At 50.5% G+C, this 17,241-nt stretch overlaps 1 protein-coding gene and 1 non-coding gene across 20 annotated transcripts in view; both read right to left on the reverse strand.

Annotated features, from left to right (window-relative positions):
• The window catches only part of LOC136942821 (neurexin-1a-like), a 206,872-nt gene that overhangs the window by 120,755 nt on the left and 68,876 nt on the right, over positions 1–17,241 (reverse strand). For 12 of the 19 annotated variants that reach the window (XM_067235816.1, XM_067235815.1, XM_067235814.1 and 9 more), the window contains 3 exons: positions 15,851–16,234; positions 10,781–10,984; positions 7,707–7,733 (listed from right to left, as the gene is read on the reverse strand). In XM_067235816.1, coding sequence (XP_067091917.1) covers positions 7,707–7,733; positions 10,781–10,984; positions 15,851–16,234 — 615 coding nt within the window. The remainder of the gene's footprint in view (positions 1–7,706; positions 7,734–10,780; positions 10,985–15,850; positions 16,235–17,241) is intronic. The other 7 variants (XM_067235830.1, XM_067235833.1, XM_067235828.1 and 4 more) reach the window with 1 other exon arrangement.
• On the reverse strand, positions 7,883–8,009 carry LOC136943705 (small nucleolar RNA SNORA49). The gene has a single exon (XR_010876716.1). It is a non-coding gene; the product is annotated as a small nucleolar RNA SNORA49 (small nucleolar RNA).

Below are 17,241 nucleotides of genomic sequence, written 5' to 3' on the forward strand. Positions count from 1 at the left end.
GGCCAACACTTGAAAAGTACCTACGCACAGAAATATTCACATGTATAAAACCGGTCGTACGCCAGGTCCTGCGCACCTTTCCTTTATAAATCACAATCAACGTGAGATTGACCGCACGTGAACGAGCCACTGACCCCGCCTTGCCTCCTCCCATAAATGTATATGCAGACGGCCTATAAATGCGCTGGTGAGGTCATTTCTTTGTCTGAATTAAAATGGCTAAACACGCAAAGAATAAATATTTCACAGGCTGTGAGATCGAGGTTCTAACAACAGACCTGGAGGCAAGGAAATGTGTCCTGTTTGGCGGCCTGTCATCAGGTATTAGCAAGCCCAAACAAAATCTGCAATTTTTTTTTACATTTTCTGCGGTTATTCAGATTTAAAATCTACGGAATTCATCCCGTACTTATGTAGGAGCGATCGAAGATGTTCCACAACAGTTTGACGCCGAATACAGTCGATTGAATGATGACAGACTTTGCAAAAAAGTATTGATCCATCCTCATAAAGATCGCCTGAAAACTCCCTGGCCCTGTGTCTTGCTGTAATTTTGGTTGATGTGTTTCCGTGTCAATTATCTTCAAGGCTGAATCTTGGGATTTTTGGCAACGGTTTTAATATTGGCTACAGTAGCTGGTCTAACGTAACGTTACTGTATCAGTTTATGGGTTGACAGACTTCCTTCGATTGCATCACAGACCTACACTGGTGGCTCTGTTTACAAGTTAAATATTTCGAAAGAATAGAAACGTAATACGAGTTGACAAATGTATTTAAATTATGCCTCAGACCAATGTATTCTATTTGAAATTCTGCGGGTTTTCGTCTGAATTCTGCGCTCGCAAATTACGTTTGGGCCTGGGTATTAGCAACAAAAGAAAGTCAGCGCTAGTGGAAAACTGTCACTAGGGCAGTAAATGCTGTGGGTTCGGGGAACCGGACGATGGCAGAAATTAAGAAGAAATGGTCTGATGTAAAACTCGAAATAAAGAAACGAGTGCTGGTCGTTGGGAGGTGGATTCATGCGTCATGCCTCCTGTGAGTCATGGATGAGCCAGTCAGGCTCACAGAAACAATTGCATTTTCCCGTGCCAATCTTGTAGTTACACAGCACTGCGAGTATATATTTCATCTGTGGTAAATAATACGTGCTGCGTGCAATATATAACCCTATTAGGCCTACAGAGGGTGACATGCATTTCCTAAGTGATTTTGTCGTTCGTTTGACACCCTCAAGTTTAACCAAAGTTATTAAGTGGTGGCGGATTAAACAGTTAATAGCAATTCCAGTTTGGGTTTTGGCATTTTGATGTGAATCATCCATATCAATGATCAAACTTCTAATAGCGGAGGTAATTATGTTTTTTGAATAGTCAACGTCATACACGTATGACAGTAATTGTAGTGTAAACTTTTTATTTTGTAATGTTTAGTGAGTTTCGGTACTTTTCAGTTCAAATTCGCCATGTTACATAGCCAGACAATACTTTGCAGACGGCCTGCACATTCTCACGTCAAGTTAATTTGTATACATCACACCCTGTGTGTACGCAAGCTTTTCGTGCGTACGCAACGTTTATACATGAGGCCCCTGGTCACTAGAACCAGCCTGTAAATGACCAGACCACTAGAACCAGCCGGTAAATGGCTTGACCATTAGAACCACCCTGACCACTAGAACCAGCCTGTAAACGGTGTGGTCACTAGAACCAGCCTGTTAACTAGCCTGTATACCAGTCTGACATCTAGAATCAGTTGAAGTGGGGAGAGGTGTGGGGAAGATGTGTGGGGAGGGGTATTGTGGCATGGCAGACACACTGAGGATTAGGTTCAACACAAACAGGATGTGAGAACACATAGCTCCTCCACAGAAGAGGAGTTTCACGTTTATCTGCCATTAGTAACAAGTACCTGTTCAGGTGCATCACAAAGCTCTTTCTGAAAATCCCTAGTAGCCCATCCACCCCTCTCAGAAACCATGTACACCTTTAACCTGTTAATGAGTAGCATCATAAATATGTGATTGTTCGAATGTGGGTCCCACACTGTAACATCACAAATATGATTTTTTTTTAACTAAAGGTTCATATTAGTCTCAACTCACTCAACTAAAGATTCATATTAGTCTCAACTCACTCAACTAAAGGTTCATATTAGTCTCAACTCACTCAACTAAAGATTCATATTAGTCTCAACTCACTCAACTAAAGGTTCATATTAGTCTCAACTCACTCAACTAAAGGTTCATATTAGTCTCAACTCACTCAACTAAAGGTTCATATTAGTTTCAATCCATGAGAGCTACATACCTTTTGACATTAATAAAGTAATAATTTTATCATATATTTATCATGGAATAATACACCTATCAACTGAGAATAACCTAAAATAGCCTATGACTGACATATAGTTATTAGTTAACAACTAGTAAATGATGTAACAATAATGTACATTGCTACATGCTGGTGAGTAATCCAGCAGAGGGCAGTAGAGATCCACATTCCACATTATATTATTTTACCTCCACCTCTAACTACCCCCTCATATACCCTGATCCTCTTGACTACCCCCTCATATACCCTGATTCTCTATAACTACCCCCTCATATACCCTGATCCTCTTGACTACCCCCTCATATACCCTGATCCTCTATAACTACCCCCTCATATACCCTGATCCTCTATAACTACCCCCTCATATACCCTGATCCTCTATAACTACCCCCTTATATACCCTGATCCTCTATAACTACCCCCTCATATACCCTGATCCTCTTGACTACCCCCTCATATACCCTGATCCTCTATAACTACCCCCTCATATACCCTGATCCTCTATAACTACCCCCTCATATACCCTGATCCTCTATAACTACCCCCTTATATACCCTGATTGTCTATAACAACCCCCTCATATACTCTTATCTCCACCTTGTAGTCTTGTCACCCCCCCACCTGCACATACTCTGAACTACAGTACCCAGAACCCATCCAATATGACGTTTTCTGCTGCTTCTCTCTCTCTCTCACACACACACACACACACACAAACACACCACTAATCCTGAGGAACTGGCATTTGCATAATCTGGGTTCTTTCAGTAATTGCATTACAGAATCTGAGTTGGCAGCAGACAAGTTGTAGTAGACTAGAGACAGTCAACTAAGCAGCCCCTCTGCCACTCCCCCTCCCGCTCTCACTTTTCCTTTCACTCTGGGTCTCCTTCACCCTCCTTCCCTGCATCCCTCTCTCCATCTCTCCCTCTCTGAGGATAGGTCCCACTCTGGGCCTCCTGGACTGAGTGGGCCATGAATGATGAGTACGGGTCATGAATGATGTTTTAACAAAGTCATATCGTCATCATGGATGTTCTGAATGACACGTAACGAATCATGTTCCTGTCACTTCATGTCAGGTTGAGTGGAGGCGGGAAGGCGGGGTGAGGGCCGAGGAATTTAACATCCCCCACACTGACACCCTACTGACTGACTGACTGACTGACTGACTGACTGACTGACTGACTGACTGACTGTGTGTGTGTTATTGTCAGGCCCACACTGAAACCCTACTGACTGACTGACTGTGTGTGTGTGTTATTGTCAGGCCCACACTGACACCCTACTGACTGACTGACTGTGTGTGTGTGTTATTGTCAGGCCCACACTGACACACTACTGACTGACTGACTGACTGACTGACTGTGTGTGTGTGTTATTGTCAGGCCCACACTGAAACCCTACTGACTGACTGACTGTGTGTGTGTGTTATTGTCAGGCCCACACTGAAACCCTACTGACTGACTGACTGTGTGTGTTATTGTCAGGCCCACACTGACACCCTACTGACTGACTGACTGACTGACTGACTGACTGACTGTGTGTGTGTGTGTTATTGTCAGGCCCACACTGACACCCTACTGACTGACTGACTGACTGACTGACTGTGTGTGTGTGTTATTGTCAGGCCCACACTCACACACTACTGACTGACTGACTGACTGACTGACTGACTGACTGTGTGTGTGTTATTGTCAGGCCCACACTGAAACCCTACTGACTGACTGACTGTGTGTGTGTGTTATTGTCAGGCCCACACTGACACCCTACTGACTGACTGACTGTGTGTGTGTTATTGTCAGGCCCACACTGACACCCTACTGACTGACTGACTGTGTGTGTGTGTGTGTGTGTGTGTGTGTGTGTGTGTGTGTTATTGTCAGGCCCACACTGACACCCTACTGACTGACTGACTGTGTGTGTGTGTTATTGTCAGGCCCACACTGAAACCCTACTGACTGACTGACTGACTGTGTGTGTGTGTTATTGTCAGGCCCACACTGACACCCTACTGACTGACTGACTGTGTGTGTGTGTTATTGTCAGGCCCACACTGAAACCCTACTGACTGACTGACTGACTGACTGTGTGTGTGTGTTATTGTCAGGCCCACACTGAAACCCTACTGACTGACTGACTGACTGACTGACTGTGTGTGTGTGTTATTGTCAGGCCCACACTGAAACCCTACTGACTGACTGACTGACTGACTGTGTGTGTGTGTTATTGTCAGGCCCACACTGACACCCTACTGACTGACTGACTGACTGACTGTGTGTGTGTGTTATTGTCAGGCCCACACTCACACACTACTGACTGACTGACTGTGTGTGTGTGTTATTGTCAGGCCCACTGTAGGTCCAGTTCTGTCATCAGGGTGAAGGTGTGTGCGTGTGTGTGGTTGTGTGTTTGAGTTTCATGGGGGAGGAGACAGAGAGAATAAGACAGCTAGAAGGAAAGAATGATGGCGAGAGAGAGACAGATAGATGGAGACAGAGGGAGAGGAGAGAGAGGGAGAGAGAGAATGTATTTTTAGGTAGTTGTCACACGGCAGCTGTTAACAGTATTTAAGCTGAAGTGGCAGAGTTTTGTGCAGGCAGCTTGGGGCAGCCTCTGAGATCTGGGGTCCTAATTGACAGTGATGGGCACCCCTCCACCCCCCCCTCGCAACGCCTGACAACACATATTAATTAATGCCCGAGAAAACGAGGGCAAGATATAATAAGGAGAAAATATGTGGAAAAAACGGAATTTATGTTGCAGCTCCTGGATGTTTAAACAGCAGTCTGCTGCTGATCTGCACTTTTGGCGAGACTCTCAAAGACCCTCCATTAAACTCCCTTCATCTGAGACTGAGACAAACATCTCTCTCTATCTCTCTCTCTGTATGTATATATATAGTATCTGTCTCTCTCTGTATATCTCTCTCTCTGGGCCTCATGTACATACATTCGCAAACGTAGCGTTATTAGCGCCAAGGCCAACCCCGTAGATTGCGCACGCTGTGATACGTATTTACGAAACCTGCAGTTCATCGCATAATCCGCGCCTTTCTCCGCCCACTATACCGTACATTGCGAGCATTTAAACGAGCAATTGAATGGGCCTCCTTCTCTGTTTCTATCATGAATCAGCCACCAAAGTCGAAACAGCGATGACTGTTTGAAGTGATCCTGATGCCAATATTTGTAATGTAGCGAGCAGTTTTCCGACTGCTGGAATCCAATTTGAACGTTGAGTCGGAGATTCAATGTAATCGTAATATTGCATGGCTGCTTAATCTGTAACGCGTAATGATTTTGTGTTCACTCAACTCAAAAAGTGTGATCTTTGTGGCAAAAATCATTTGGCCTATGTCTTCATCTTGATCGGGTTACGGCTACCATTTCACCAGGAGGCATATGCGCATCCTGGTTTACGCCTGCTTTTAACACCGCAAAATAGAGATGCGCTTTCACAGGCAGTTTTTGTACATACCGCGGAATACATAATTAGGCGCACTTTACACATCCCCACTTTATGGGAAACTCCCACTTTCGCCTTGACCCTCCCGTGAATGCATATGCATGACACAGAAAAGCGCAATTTGCCATTTTCAGTTCCTGCGACAGGCAGTCTGCGCTTTTGTAGTGAGGAGTTTAACAACTGCTGGAATGGAATGTGAACGCTGAGTCGGAGATTCAATGTAATCATTGATTTCTTCCAGTAACTGTAATATTGCATGGCTGCTTAATTTGTACCACGTAATGATTTTGTGTTCACTCAACTCCAAAAGTGTGATCCTTGTGGCAAAAATCCTTTGGCCTATGTCTTCGTCTTGCTGGGGTTACGGCTGCCATTTCACCAGCATATGCGCATCCTGGTTTACGGGTGCTTTTAAAAAGCAGAGAAGTTTCACCGCAAAATAGAGGTGCGCTTTCACAGGCGGTTTTTGTACATACCGCGGAAAACATAATTAGGCGCACTTTACGCATCCCCTCTCATCTCTTTATGGGAAACTCCCACTTTCCCCTTGACCCTCCCGTGAATGCATATTCATGACACGGAAAAGCGTAATTTGCCATTTTCAGTTCCCGCAACAGGCAGTCTGCGCTTTTACCTCAGTGCGGCATGTTTGTACATACCTCGCCATGCTTTTACGCGCAAATTGCGAAAGAAATACACCTGAAGTGGGTGCAAAAGTGTTAGTACATGAGGCCCACAGTCTCTCTCTGTCTCTATTTCGCTCTCTCTCTCTGTCTCTCCCAAAATTTGGAGGATTCCTCTCTGTTGTCACAGTGATTAATCACGTCTGATTAAAGAGCTGTGGTCGTCACAATGCCAACATGTGTGGGAGTCTGTCAGTCACACAGCTAGACTGTGAGCTGGTAGGCCAGTCTGTCTTGAACATGCGTATGTGTGTGACAAGATACCTCTCCCCTCCTCCCCATCTCCTCCCCCAACTCCCTCCCTCTGTCTTCATGCCTGACCAGGCAGGTTAATGAGAATAATTAAAATCACTCTGGCTTTTCTTTTCTGTCATGAAAAGTCTCCTCAATTTACAGACAGACAAATAGATAAACGGAATTCACAGACAGACAGACAGACATTTATTAAGGGAAACAGTGGGAGAGGAGGGTCGAGGAGGGAGGAGGAGGGGCGGGGGGTGAAATGATGCGTTCTAGGACAGACTGTTTAGATCTAGGAGCGTCAGGGTTCGTTAATTAGCAACAACAGACGTTTACTCTCCTCATTAAAACCACTCCTCTTTCCTCTACTGTGTCACCTATGCATCGCCTCTGCTCTATCCTCTCACTCACACTCTACTCTCTGGTTTAATTTCAGGAATTCTAACTAGACTCACAACTACAAGTGTTCAATTGTCCCTAAATTGAACTGAGCCAGTGTGCCTGGTCTCTGAGTCGGCACAACTGGAGGAGAGAGCGGGGAAGGAAGACAACCATTCAAACCCATACAGGAGACACATCACAGTTAGAGAGATACACTTAGAGAGAGACCCTGAGGGAGGAGATACAGGAGGAGGGGGAGAGAGAGAAGAGAGAGGAGAGAGGAGGGAGAGGAGAGAGAGGAGAGACAGGAGAGGAGTGAGGAGAGGAGAGAAGAGACAAGAGAAAAGAAGAGAGAGGAGAGAGACAAGAGAAGAGACGAGAAGAGAAGAGAGAGGAGAGAGCGGAGAGAGAGGTGAGGAGAGAGGAGAGAATAGACAAGAGAAGAGAGAGGAGAGAGACAAGAGAAGAGAGAGGAGAGAGACAAGAGAAGAGAGGAGAGAGATGAGAGAAGAGAGGAGAGAAGGGAGGAGAGAGGAAAGATGAGAGAAGAGAAGTGAGGAGAGATAAGAAGAGTGTGAGGACGTGAACATGAACTTACTGGAGGAGCAGTTAATCCTGATACAGTCTAGACGGGGGAGAATAGAGCACATGTGATTCCTTCAAGGAGACAACTGCAGCATCAAACACCCCCCCCACCCCCTGGGGACGACACGCCAACACACCCCTCCTCTCATGACCCCTCTGCCCCTGCCCCAGGACTAGGGCCTGGGCAGGGTTATCTGCCCCAGGACTAGGGCCTGGGCAGGGTTATATGCCCCAGGACTAGGGCCTGGGCAGGGTTATATGCCCCAGGACTAGGGCCTGGGCAGGGTTATATGCCCCAGGAGTAGGGCCTGGGCAGGGTTATATGCCCCAGGACTAGGGCCTGGGCAGGGTTATTTGCCCCAGCCCCAGGACTAGGGCCTGAGCAGGGTTATCTGCCCCAGGACTAGGGTCTGGGCAAATAACCAAGGTCAAAGCAGACCAGACAGGTCAAAGTGGTCTTCAAACCTGATCCTCAGGGCCCACTGTCCTGCATGTTCTAGATGTTTCCCTACTCCAACACATCAGATCCTAATGAATGGGTTGTTATAATGCTTCTGCAGAACATGGACAGTGGGTCCTGAGGACCAGGGTTGAAGACCACTGTGACCTGTCTGGTATGCTGGGGGTCTTTCTACACCCTCCCGTCTCTCTCTCTCTGACCGTCCCTAACCCCTCCCCCAGCCCCGCCCCCAGCCCCTGCCTCCTTCTATAGGGTGCCAGCGTGTCGTCAACCTCAGCAGAAGAGCGGCCGCATACAGCCTGGGAGCCAATCACAGAACCCGCACTGGGAACGCTCTGGGAGGAGGGTGGGGAGAGGCAGGGTGGGGGTGGGGGAGAGGCAGGGTGGGGGTGGGGGAGAAGCAGGGTGGGGGTGGGGGAGAGGCAGGGTGGGGGTGGGGGAGAGGCAGGGTGGGGGTGGGGGAGAAGCAGGGTGGGGGTGAGGATACAGGGTAGAGAGGCAGGGTGGAGGTGAGGATACAGGGTAGAGAGGCAGGGTGGGGGAGAGGATACAGGTAAAGAGGCAGGGTGGGGGTGGGGTGGGGTAGAGAGGCAGGGTGGGGGAGAGGATACAGGGGAGAGGCAGGGTGGGGGTGGGGTGGGGTAGAGAGGCAGGGTGGGGGAGAGGATACAGGGGAGAGAGGCAGGGTGGGGGTGGGGTGGGGTAGAGAGGCAGGGTGGGGGAGAGGATACAGGGGAGAGAGGCAGAGTGGGGGTGGGGTAGAGAGGCAGGGTGGGGGTGGGGTAGAGAGGCAGGGTGGGGGTTGGGTAGAGAGGCAGGGTGGGGGAGAGGATACAGGGGAGAGAGGCAGGGTGGGGGTGGGGTGGGGTAGAGAGGCAGGGTGGGGGAGAGGATACAGGGGAGAGAGGGAGGGTGGGGTGGGGTAGAGAGGCAGGGTGGGGGAGAGGATACAGGGGAGAGAGGCAGGGTGGGGGTGGGGTGGGGTAGAGAGGCAGGGTGGGGGTGGGGTGGGGTAGAGAGGCAGTGTGGGGGTGGGGTGGGGTAGAGAGGCAGGGTGGGGGTGGGGGAGAAGCAGGGTGGGGGTGGGGGAGAAGCAGGGTGGGGGTGGGGGAGAGGCAGGGTGGGGGTGGGGGAGAAGCAGGGTGGGGGTGGGGGAAAGGCAGGGTGGGGGTGGGGGAGAAGCAGGGTGGGGGAGAAGCAGGGTGGGGGTGGGGGAGAGGCAGGGTGGGGGTGGGGGAGAGGCATGGTGGGGGTGGGGGAGAAGCAGGGTGGGGGTGAGGATACAGGGTAGAGAGGCAGGGTGGAGGTGAGGATACAGGGTAGAGAGGCAGGGTGGGGGAGAGGATACAGGTAAAGAGGCAGGGTGGGGGTGGGGTGGGGTAGAGAGGCAGGGTGGGGGAGAGGATACAGGGGAGAGGCAGGGTGGGGGGGGGTAGAGAGGCAGGGTGGGGGAGAGGATACAGGGGAGAGAGGCAGGGTGGGGGTGGGGTGGGGTAGAGAGGCAGGGTGGGGGAGAGGATACAGGGGAGAGAGGCAGGGTGGGGGTGGGGTAGAGAGGCAGGGTGGGGGTGGGGTAGAGAGGCAGGGTGGGGGTTGGGTAGAGAGGCAGGGTGGGGGAGAGGATACAGGGGAGAGAGGCAGGGTGGGGGTGGGGTGGGGTAGAGAGGCAGGGTGGGGGAGAGGATACAGGGGAGAGAGGGAGGGTGGGGGTGGGGTGGGGTAGAGAGGCAGGGTGGGGGAGAGGATACAGGGGAGAGAGGCAGGGTGGGGGTGGGGTGGGGTAGAGAGGCAGGGTGGGGGTGGGGTGGGGTAGAGAGGCAGGGTGGGGGAGAGGATACAGGGGAGAGAGGCAGGGTGGGGGTGGGGTAGAGAGGCAGGGTGGGGGTGGGGTGGGGTAGAGAGGCAGGGTGGGGGAGAGGATACAGGGGAGAGAGGCAGGGTGGGGGTGGGGTGGGTTAGAGAGGCAGGGTGGGGGTGGGGTGGGGTAGAGAGGCAGGGTGGGGGTGGGGTGGGGTAGAGAGGCAGGGTGGGGGTGGGGTGGGGTAGAGAGGCAGGGTGGGGGAGAGGATACAGGGGAGAGAGGCAGGGTGGGGGTGGGGTGGGGTAGAGAGGCAGGGTGGGGGTGGGATGGGGTAGAGAGGCAGGGTGGGGGTGGGGTGGGGTAGAGAGGCAGGGTGGGGGTGGGGTGGGGTAGAGAGGCAGGGTGGGGGAGAGGATACAGGGGAGAGAGGCAGGGTGGGGGTGGGGTGGGGTAGAGAGGCAGGGTGGGGGTGGGATGGGGTAGAGAGGCAGGGTGGGGGTGGGGTGGGGTAGAGAGGCAGGGTGGGGGTGGGGTGGGGTAGAGAGGCAGGGTGGGGGTGGGGTGGGGTAGAGCGCCCCTGCTGGGAAGAGGGTCTGTGTGCTCCGGGGCAGTAAGCAGAGACCCGCAGGCTCAGAATGATGAAGGACTCTACCCTCCTTTAGCACTCCACACAGCAGCACAGGGTGTGTGTGCGTCTGTGTGTGTGTTATATATGTGTGTGTTATATGTGGATGGATGTGTGAGTGTGTTTGAGTATGTGTGTGTGTGTCTGTGAGTGAGTGTGAGAGTGAGTGAGTGTGTGTGTGTGTGTGTGTGTGGGGGGTACCTAGGTTGACGGTGAGTCTCACGCGCCCCGCCTCCAGCTCCAGACGTAGGGTGTCGGCCGAGTCACGTGACGTGGTTGCCATGAGAACGCCGTAGGCCCGCTGGGAGCGAAAGCGTAGCGATACATCCTCAGCTTCTGTATGCATCACCAACGGCAACTGGATCTTCATAAACTTACTGCCATCATAGCTGAGTATGGTAGCATCTACAGGGGGAGGAGAGGAGGAGGAGGGACAACAGGAGGAGAAAAGGTGGTATTACTGATCACTATAGTGGATGGAGAGCTGAACCACTAGTGAGACAGGGAGACAGCTAGCTGTAGTGAGACAAGGAGACAGCTAGCTCTAGTGAGACAGGGAGACAGATAGCTCTAGTGAGACAGGGAGACAGCTAGCTCTAGTGAGACAGGGAGACAGCTAGCTCTAGTGAGACAGGGAGACAACTAGTTCTAGTGAGACAGGGAGACAGATAGCTCTAGTGAGACAGGGAGACAGCTAGCTCTAGTGAGACAGGGAGACAGCTAGCTTTAGTGAGACAGGGAGACAACTAGTTCTAGTGAGACAGGGAGACAGCTAGCTCTAGTGAGACAGGGAGACAGCTAGCTCTAGTGAGACAGGGAGACAGCTAGCTCTAGTGAGACAGGGAGACAGCTAGCTCTAGTGAGACAGGGAGACAGCTAGCTATGGTGAGACAGGGAGACAGCTAGCTCTAGTGAGACAGGGAGACAACTAGTTCTAGTGAGACAGGGAGACAGCTAGCTCTAGTGAGACAGGGAGACAGCTAGCTCTAGTGAGACAGGGAGACAGCTAGCTATGGTGAGACAGGGAGACAGCTAGCTCTAGTGAGACAGGGAGAGAGCTAGCTCAGGCACCTGTGAGAGTGAACAGGAAGTTAACTCCAGGACAGGTGTAATGTTGTACATCAGACACAAGTAAATATATTATCATCATTCTGAAGAAAATACCATTCCCATTAGGGCTCCTGTCGAGAAGCATAAATATGTATTTATGTAAACAAGCTTTTCTCAGTGTGAATGCAGCTGTATCAGCATGTGCTGGAACATGTATCTGTCTGCAGACAGACAGACAGACAGACAGACAAACAGGGTAGAGAGGAGGAGGACAGATAGACAGACAGACAGGAACAGAGACAGGTTAGAGAGGAGGAGGAGGAGGACAGATAGACATCAGTCCAGACATTTTGGACATGGGAGGAAAAACTGTCTGTCAGTTAATTAAAAATCCTCTCATTCAGAAAGGGTGAGAAGCATGATCTTTCTCCTCTTCCCATCCTCTTCTCCTCATCCTCCCTTCCTCTCCTCCTCATCGCCTCCTCCCCCGCCATCTGCAGTGGCGGTATTCTCCCGGCGGGCGGTGTGTTATGCGCAAGCTCGCCAGGGCAGGATAATTTGTCTGACAGCTCCTCTGCCTACCAGCCTACCAGGCAATCTGGAGACATCACAACAGCAGGCACTGTACCATCATCCCTCCTTCCCCTGCCACACCTCACCCGGCCTCCACAGATGCCAGTCTGACAGCAAGAGAGGAAGACAGAGAGAGAGAAAGAGAGAGAGAGGAGGAAGAGAGTGAGAGAGAGAGAGAAAGAGAGAGAGGAAGAAGAGAGTGAGAGAGAGAGAGAGAGAGAGGAAGAGAGAGAGGAAGAGAGAGAGAGGAGGAAGAGAGTGAGAGAGTGAGAGAGAGAGAGAGAGAGAGAGATAGAGAGAGAGGGAGAAGAAGAGAGAGCTGGACATCCAGAGTGTTTATCTATCCCCCCACTGCCGCCACCAGAACCTGTCTGTCAAGCTCCAACAGTTCCTTTTTAGTTCATCTACAGTAAATCTGGTTTACAGGTGACACTTTGAGTCTAGGAGCTCTACTCTATCATCTCTCCTCTACCATGTCTCCTCTCTACCATCTCTCCTCTCTACCATGTCTCTTCTCTCCCATCTCTACTCTCTACCATGTCTCCTCTCTCCCATCTCTCCTCTTTACCATCTCTACCATCTCTCCTCTCTACCACCTCTACCATCTCTCCTCTCTACCATCTCTCCTCTCTACCACCTCTACCATCTCTCCTCTCTACCACCTCTACCATCTCTCCTCTCTACCATCTCTACCATCTCTCCTCTCTACCATCTCTCCTCTCTACCACCTCTACCATCTCTCCTCTCTACCATCTCTCCTCTCTACCATCTCTCCTCTCTACCACCTCTACCATCTCTCCTCTACCATCTCTACCATCTCTCCTCTCTACCATCTCTCCTCTCTACCACCTCTACCATCTCTCCTCTCTACCATCTCTCCTCTCTACCACCTCTACCATCTCTCCTCTCTACCATCTCTCCTCTCTACCACCTCTACCATCTCTCCTCTCTACCATCTCTACCATCTCTCCTCTCTACCATCTCTACCATCTCTCCTCTCTACCATCTCTCCTCTCTACCACCTCTACCATCTCTCCTCTCTACCATCTTTCCTCTCTACCACCTCTACCATCTCTCCTCTCTACCATCTCTACCATCTCTCCTCTCTACCATCTCTCCTCTCTACCACCTCTACCATCTCTCCTCTACCATCTCTACCATCTCTCCTCTCTACCATCTCTCCTCTCTACCATCTCTACCATCTCTCCTCTCTACCATCTCTCCTCTCTACCACCTCTACCATCTCTCCTCTCTATCATCTCTACCATCTCTCCTCTCTACCATCTCTACCATCTCTCCTCTCTACCATCTCTCCTCTCTACCATGTCTCCTCTCTACCATCTCTCCTCTCTACCATCTCTCCTCTTTACCATCTCTGCTCTCTACCATGTCTCCTCTCTACCATGTCTCCTCTCTACCATCTCTCCTCTCTACTATCAGTTCAGTTCAGTTCAAAGGGCTTTATTGGCATGAAAACAACAATTGTTCATATTGCCAAAGCAACGGTAGGATTACAGAAATATTAATCAATGTAAATCATGGCCTTATATATACTTATATTTCACACACTCACATACAGAGAGACTCACACGGCAGTTTAACATATACATATGTGTAGCTACACCACACAGGTGTACAACTTGTATCCATGTTATTATTATTCAAGTTGGTATATTATTAATGTTGCCAAATAATCTGTATAAATAAATACAGAAATAAGTAAATAGATACACACACACATATGTATATATATATATATATATATATATATATATATATATATATATATATATATGTATACATATATATATATATATATATACACACCCACGCGTATATATACACACGTATATACCCATACATACACATACATACGCACATACACCAGGTTATATAATGATAATAATAATAGTAAAAATCAAATACTAGCCAGATACCATCTCTACCATCTCTCCTCTCTACCATCTCTACCATCTCTCCTCTCTACCATCTCTCCTCTACCACCTCTACCATCTCTCCTCTCTACCATCTCTACCATTTCTACTTCCTCTACCATCTCTCCTCTCTACCATCTCTACCATTTCTACTTCCTCTACCATCTCTCCTCTCTACCATCTCTACCATTTCTACTTCCTCTACCATCTCTCCTCTCTACCATCTCTACCATTTCTACTTCCTCTACCATCTCTCCTCTCTACCACCTCTCCTCTCTACCATCTCGACTATATCTGCCGTGTGTTATTTAGGTGTTCCCTTAAATTTTTGGAATAGTGGTTATGTAATAGTTACATATAGTGTATGGAGGTGCATGCAGTCTACTAAAGTTCTATTCTGTGATGTCCAATTGCATCCTTAGATTGTTGCCAAGGTCACACTAATCAGCTGCCACTCATCTCCGTCAAGTTCAATAACAAAACTACTGGAGCTCACCTTCATTCCCTTCCTCTCACTATCCCTCTCACTATCCCTCTCTCTATCCCTCTCTCTATCCCTCTGTCTATCCTTCTCTCTATCCCTTTCTCTATCCCTCTCTCTATCCCTCTCTCTATCCCTCTCTCTGTAGTAGAGGCGCTGAGGAGGATGATTGGGCTCCAAGTCTGGTCATGGCTGGTTGATTTGATGAGCCTATCGGTTAGCAGGAGAAGACAGCCAATTAGAGGGCAGCATGGCAGGCAGGACGTGACCAGGGCGACACAGGAAGCATCCTGTCAGCTGTCAATCACATACTAGCTACCATCCATCCCTTCTGTCTTCCCGTCTCCCTGCCTGCTTGTCTGCCTCTCTCCCCAGCATCTCCCCAGAAGCAGCAGAGCAGAACCAGAGTGTGGTCTCTGACAGAGCAGTCACCATCTGCAGCAGAGCAGAACCAGAGTGTGGTCTCTGACAGAGCAGTCACCATCTGCAGCAGAGCAGAACCAGAGTGTGGTCTCTGACAGAGCAGTCACCATCTGCAGCAGAGCAGAACCAGAGTGTGGTCTCTGACAGAGCAGTCACCATCTGCAGCAGAGCAGAACCAGAGTGTGGTCTCTGACAGAGCAGTCACCATCTGCAGCAGAGCAGAACCAGAGTGTGGTCTCTGACAGAGCAGTCACCATCTGCAGCAGAGCAGAACCAGAGTGTGGTCTCTGACAGAGCAGTCACCATCTGCAGCAGAGCAGAACCAGAGTGTGGTCTCTGACAGAGCAGTCACCATCTGCAGCAGAGCAGAACCACAGTGTGGTCTCTGACAGAGCAGTCACCATCTGCAGCAGAGCAGAACCAGAGTGTGGTCTCTGACAGAGCAGTCACCATCTGCAGCAGAGCAGAACCAGAGTGTGGTCTCTGACAGAGCAGTCACCATCTGCAGCGTGTTTAACGACAATCTGAACACTCCTCTCCTTCTGCTGCCTTTCATGTCAATTATATGCATTTTACTTCTCTCCCTTTCTCCTCTCCTCACCCTTTCTAATTCCACCACGCTATTCCTCTCACCCCCTCCTCCTCATTTCTTCCTTTCACCCCTTCCTCTCCCCTAAACTCGATCTTAAACCTACCCAGGGAAGTAGGAGGCTAGCTAGGATGCTAACCAGGGAGTTAGCCACAATGCTAGTGAGAATGCCACTCATCAGGCTAGCCATGCAAGGGTGTAGCTAGCGGGGCACCTCTCACCTCTCTCACAGGAGCGCCCCAGGTAGCCCGTCCCAGAGCAGTCACACACGTAGCGGTTCCAGCCCTCCCTGCACAGCCCGCTGTTCTGGCAGGGGTTGGACAGGCACTGCTTGGGCGGCTCCTTGGAGCAGGAGGGCTTGACCCCGGCCGCGCGCTGGACCTCCGCCAGCCGCCTCACGTCCTTGCTCTGCCCGTCCACAAACAGGTCGCGCACGCAGCCCACGTAGCCGTAGTTCAGCATGGCGGTCCACACCTCCGTGGGGAAGACCAGGCCCAGCTTGTTCTCTGGGAGACCACCCAGGTACAGCTGGTCATCCAGGTCCAAGATCTCACTCTCCCCTGGAGCTGTGTAGGCCGTGCGGAGGGTGTTGATGGAGATGGTTCCTGGGGTGGGAGGAGGGGGGAGGACGAAGGAGACGAGAGGGAGTAAAAGTCAGCGTGCTTTTCCAGAACCTCACCTGGTGGAGGAAAGATTGGTCATATTATCATCCTGTAACATCTGTGCTTGTGGTTATCAGACCACAGACAGGAAGGCAGCGACCTGTGCTGCACCAACACAACCTCATGATCAGTGGACGGATGATCAGAGAGGAGATTCATTAGACTGGTTCAGATAGGAGGATCCTCTCTAAGCCCGGCTTGATCACATTCATCTGGGAACCTCTTCATCCTCCCAGATCGCAGAGCATTGCGCTCGTGGAAGAGAGGAGGCGGAGAGGAGAAAGAGGAAGGGGAGGAGGAGGAGAAGAAGAGAAGGGTAGGAGTTGAGGAGAAGAAGAGAAGGTGAGAAGTTGAGGAGAAGAAGAGAAGGGGAGGTGTTGAGGAGAAGAAGAGAAGGGGAGGAGGAGAGGAGAATGTGAGGAAGAAGAGAGGACTGTTTGCTCCTTTATCACCCCTGAATACCAAACAAACAACCCCTGTCTGCTGGGGTGTCTGGTGATGAAGGGGTTATTTCACCTCCCCTCCCCCAGTGCCTGCCTCTCTCCCCTTGCCTCCTCGGCCTTCTACCCTCCATATCCCAAGGAGGGGAAAGGAGGAGAGGGGAGGGGAGAAGAGAGGATGAGGAGAGAAGGGAGGAGGAGAGATGGGAGGAGGAGAGGAGAAGGGGAGAGGAGAGGTGAGAAGAAGCGGAGAAGAGAGCAGAGAAGGGGAGAGGAGACAGGAGAGGAGAGGAGAAGAGAGAAGAGGATTGGAGGCAGGAAAACAAACAGAACAAAGTAACACACATGCCCAGTGGCCAGAGCAGCTCTCCTCTCCTCAGCAGGAGGGTTAATCCAGTTACACACAGACACAACCAAAAGGCACGACCAACAGGCTCACACTGATTGGCTCCTTTGTAGATGTGCATTCTGCTCTCCCAAGCAAACTGCTGTCAAATGGTTTCAGAGTGT

Source organism: Osmerus mordax, chromosome 5 (genome assembly GCF_038355195.1).
Source record: "Osmerus mordax isolate fOsmMor3 chromosome 5, fOsmMor3.pri, whole genome shotgun sequence".
Taxonomy (NCBI): Eukaryota; Metazoa; Chordata; class Actinopteri; order Osmeriformes; family Osmeridae; genus Osmerus; species Osmerus mordax.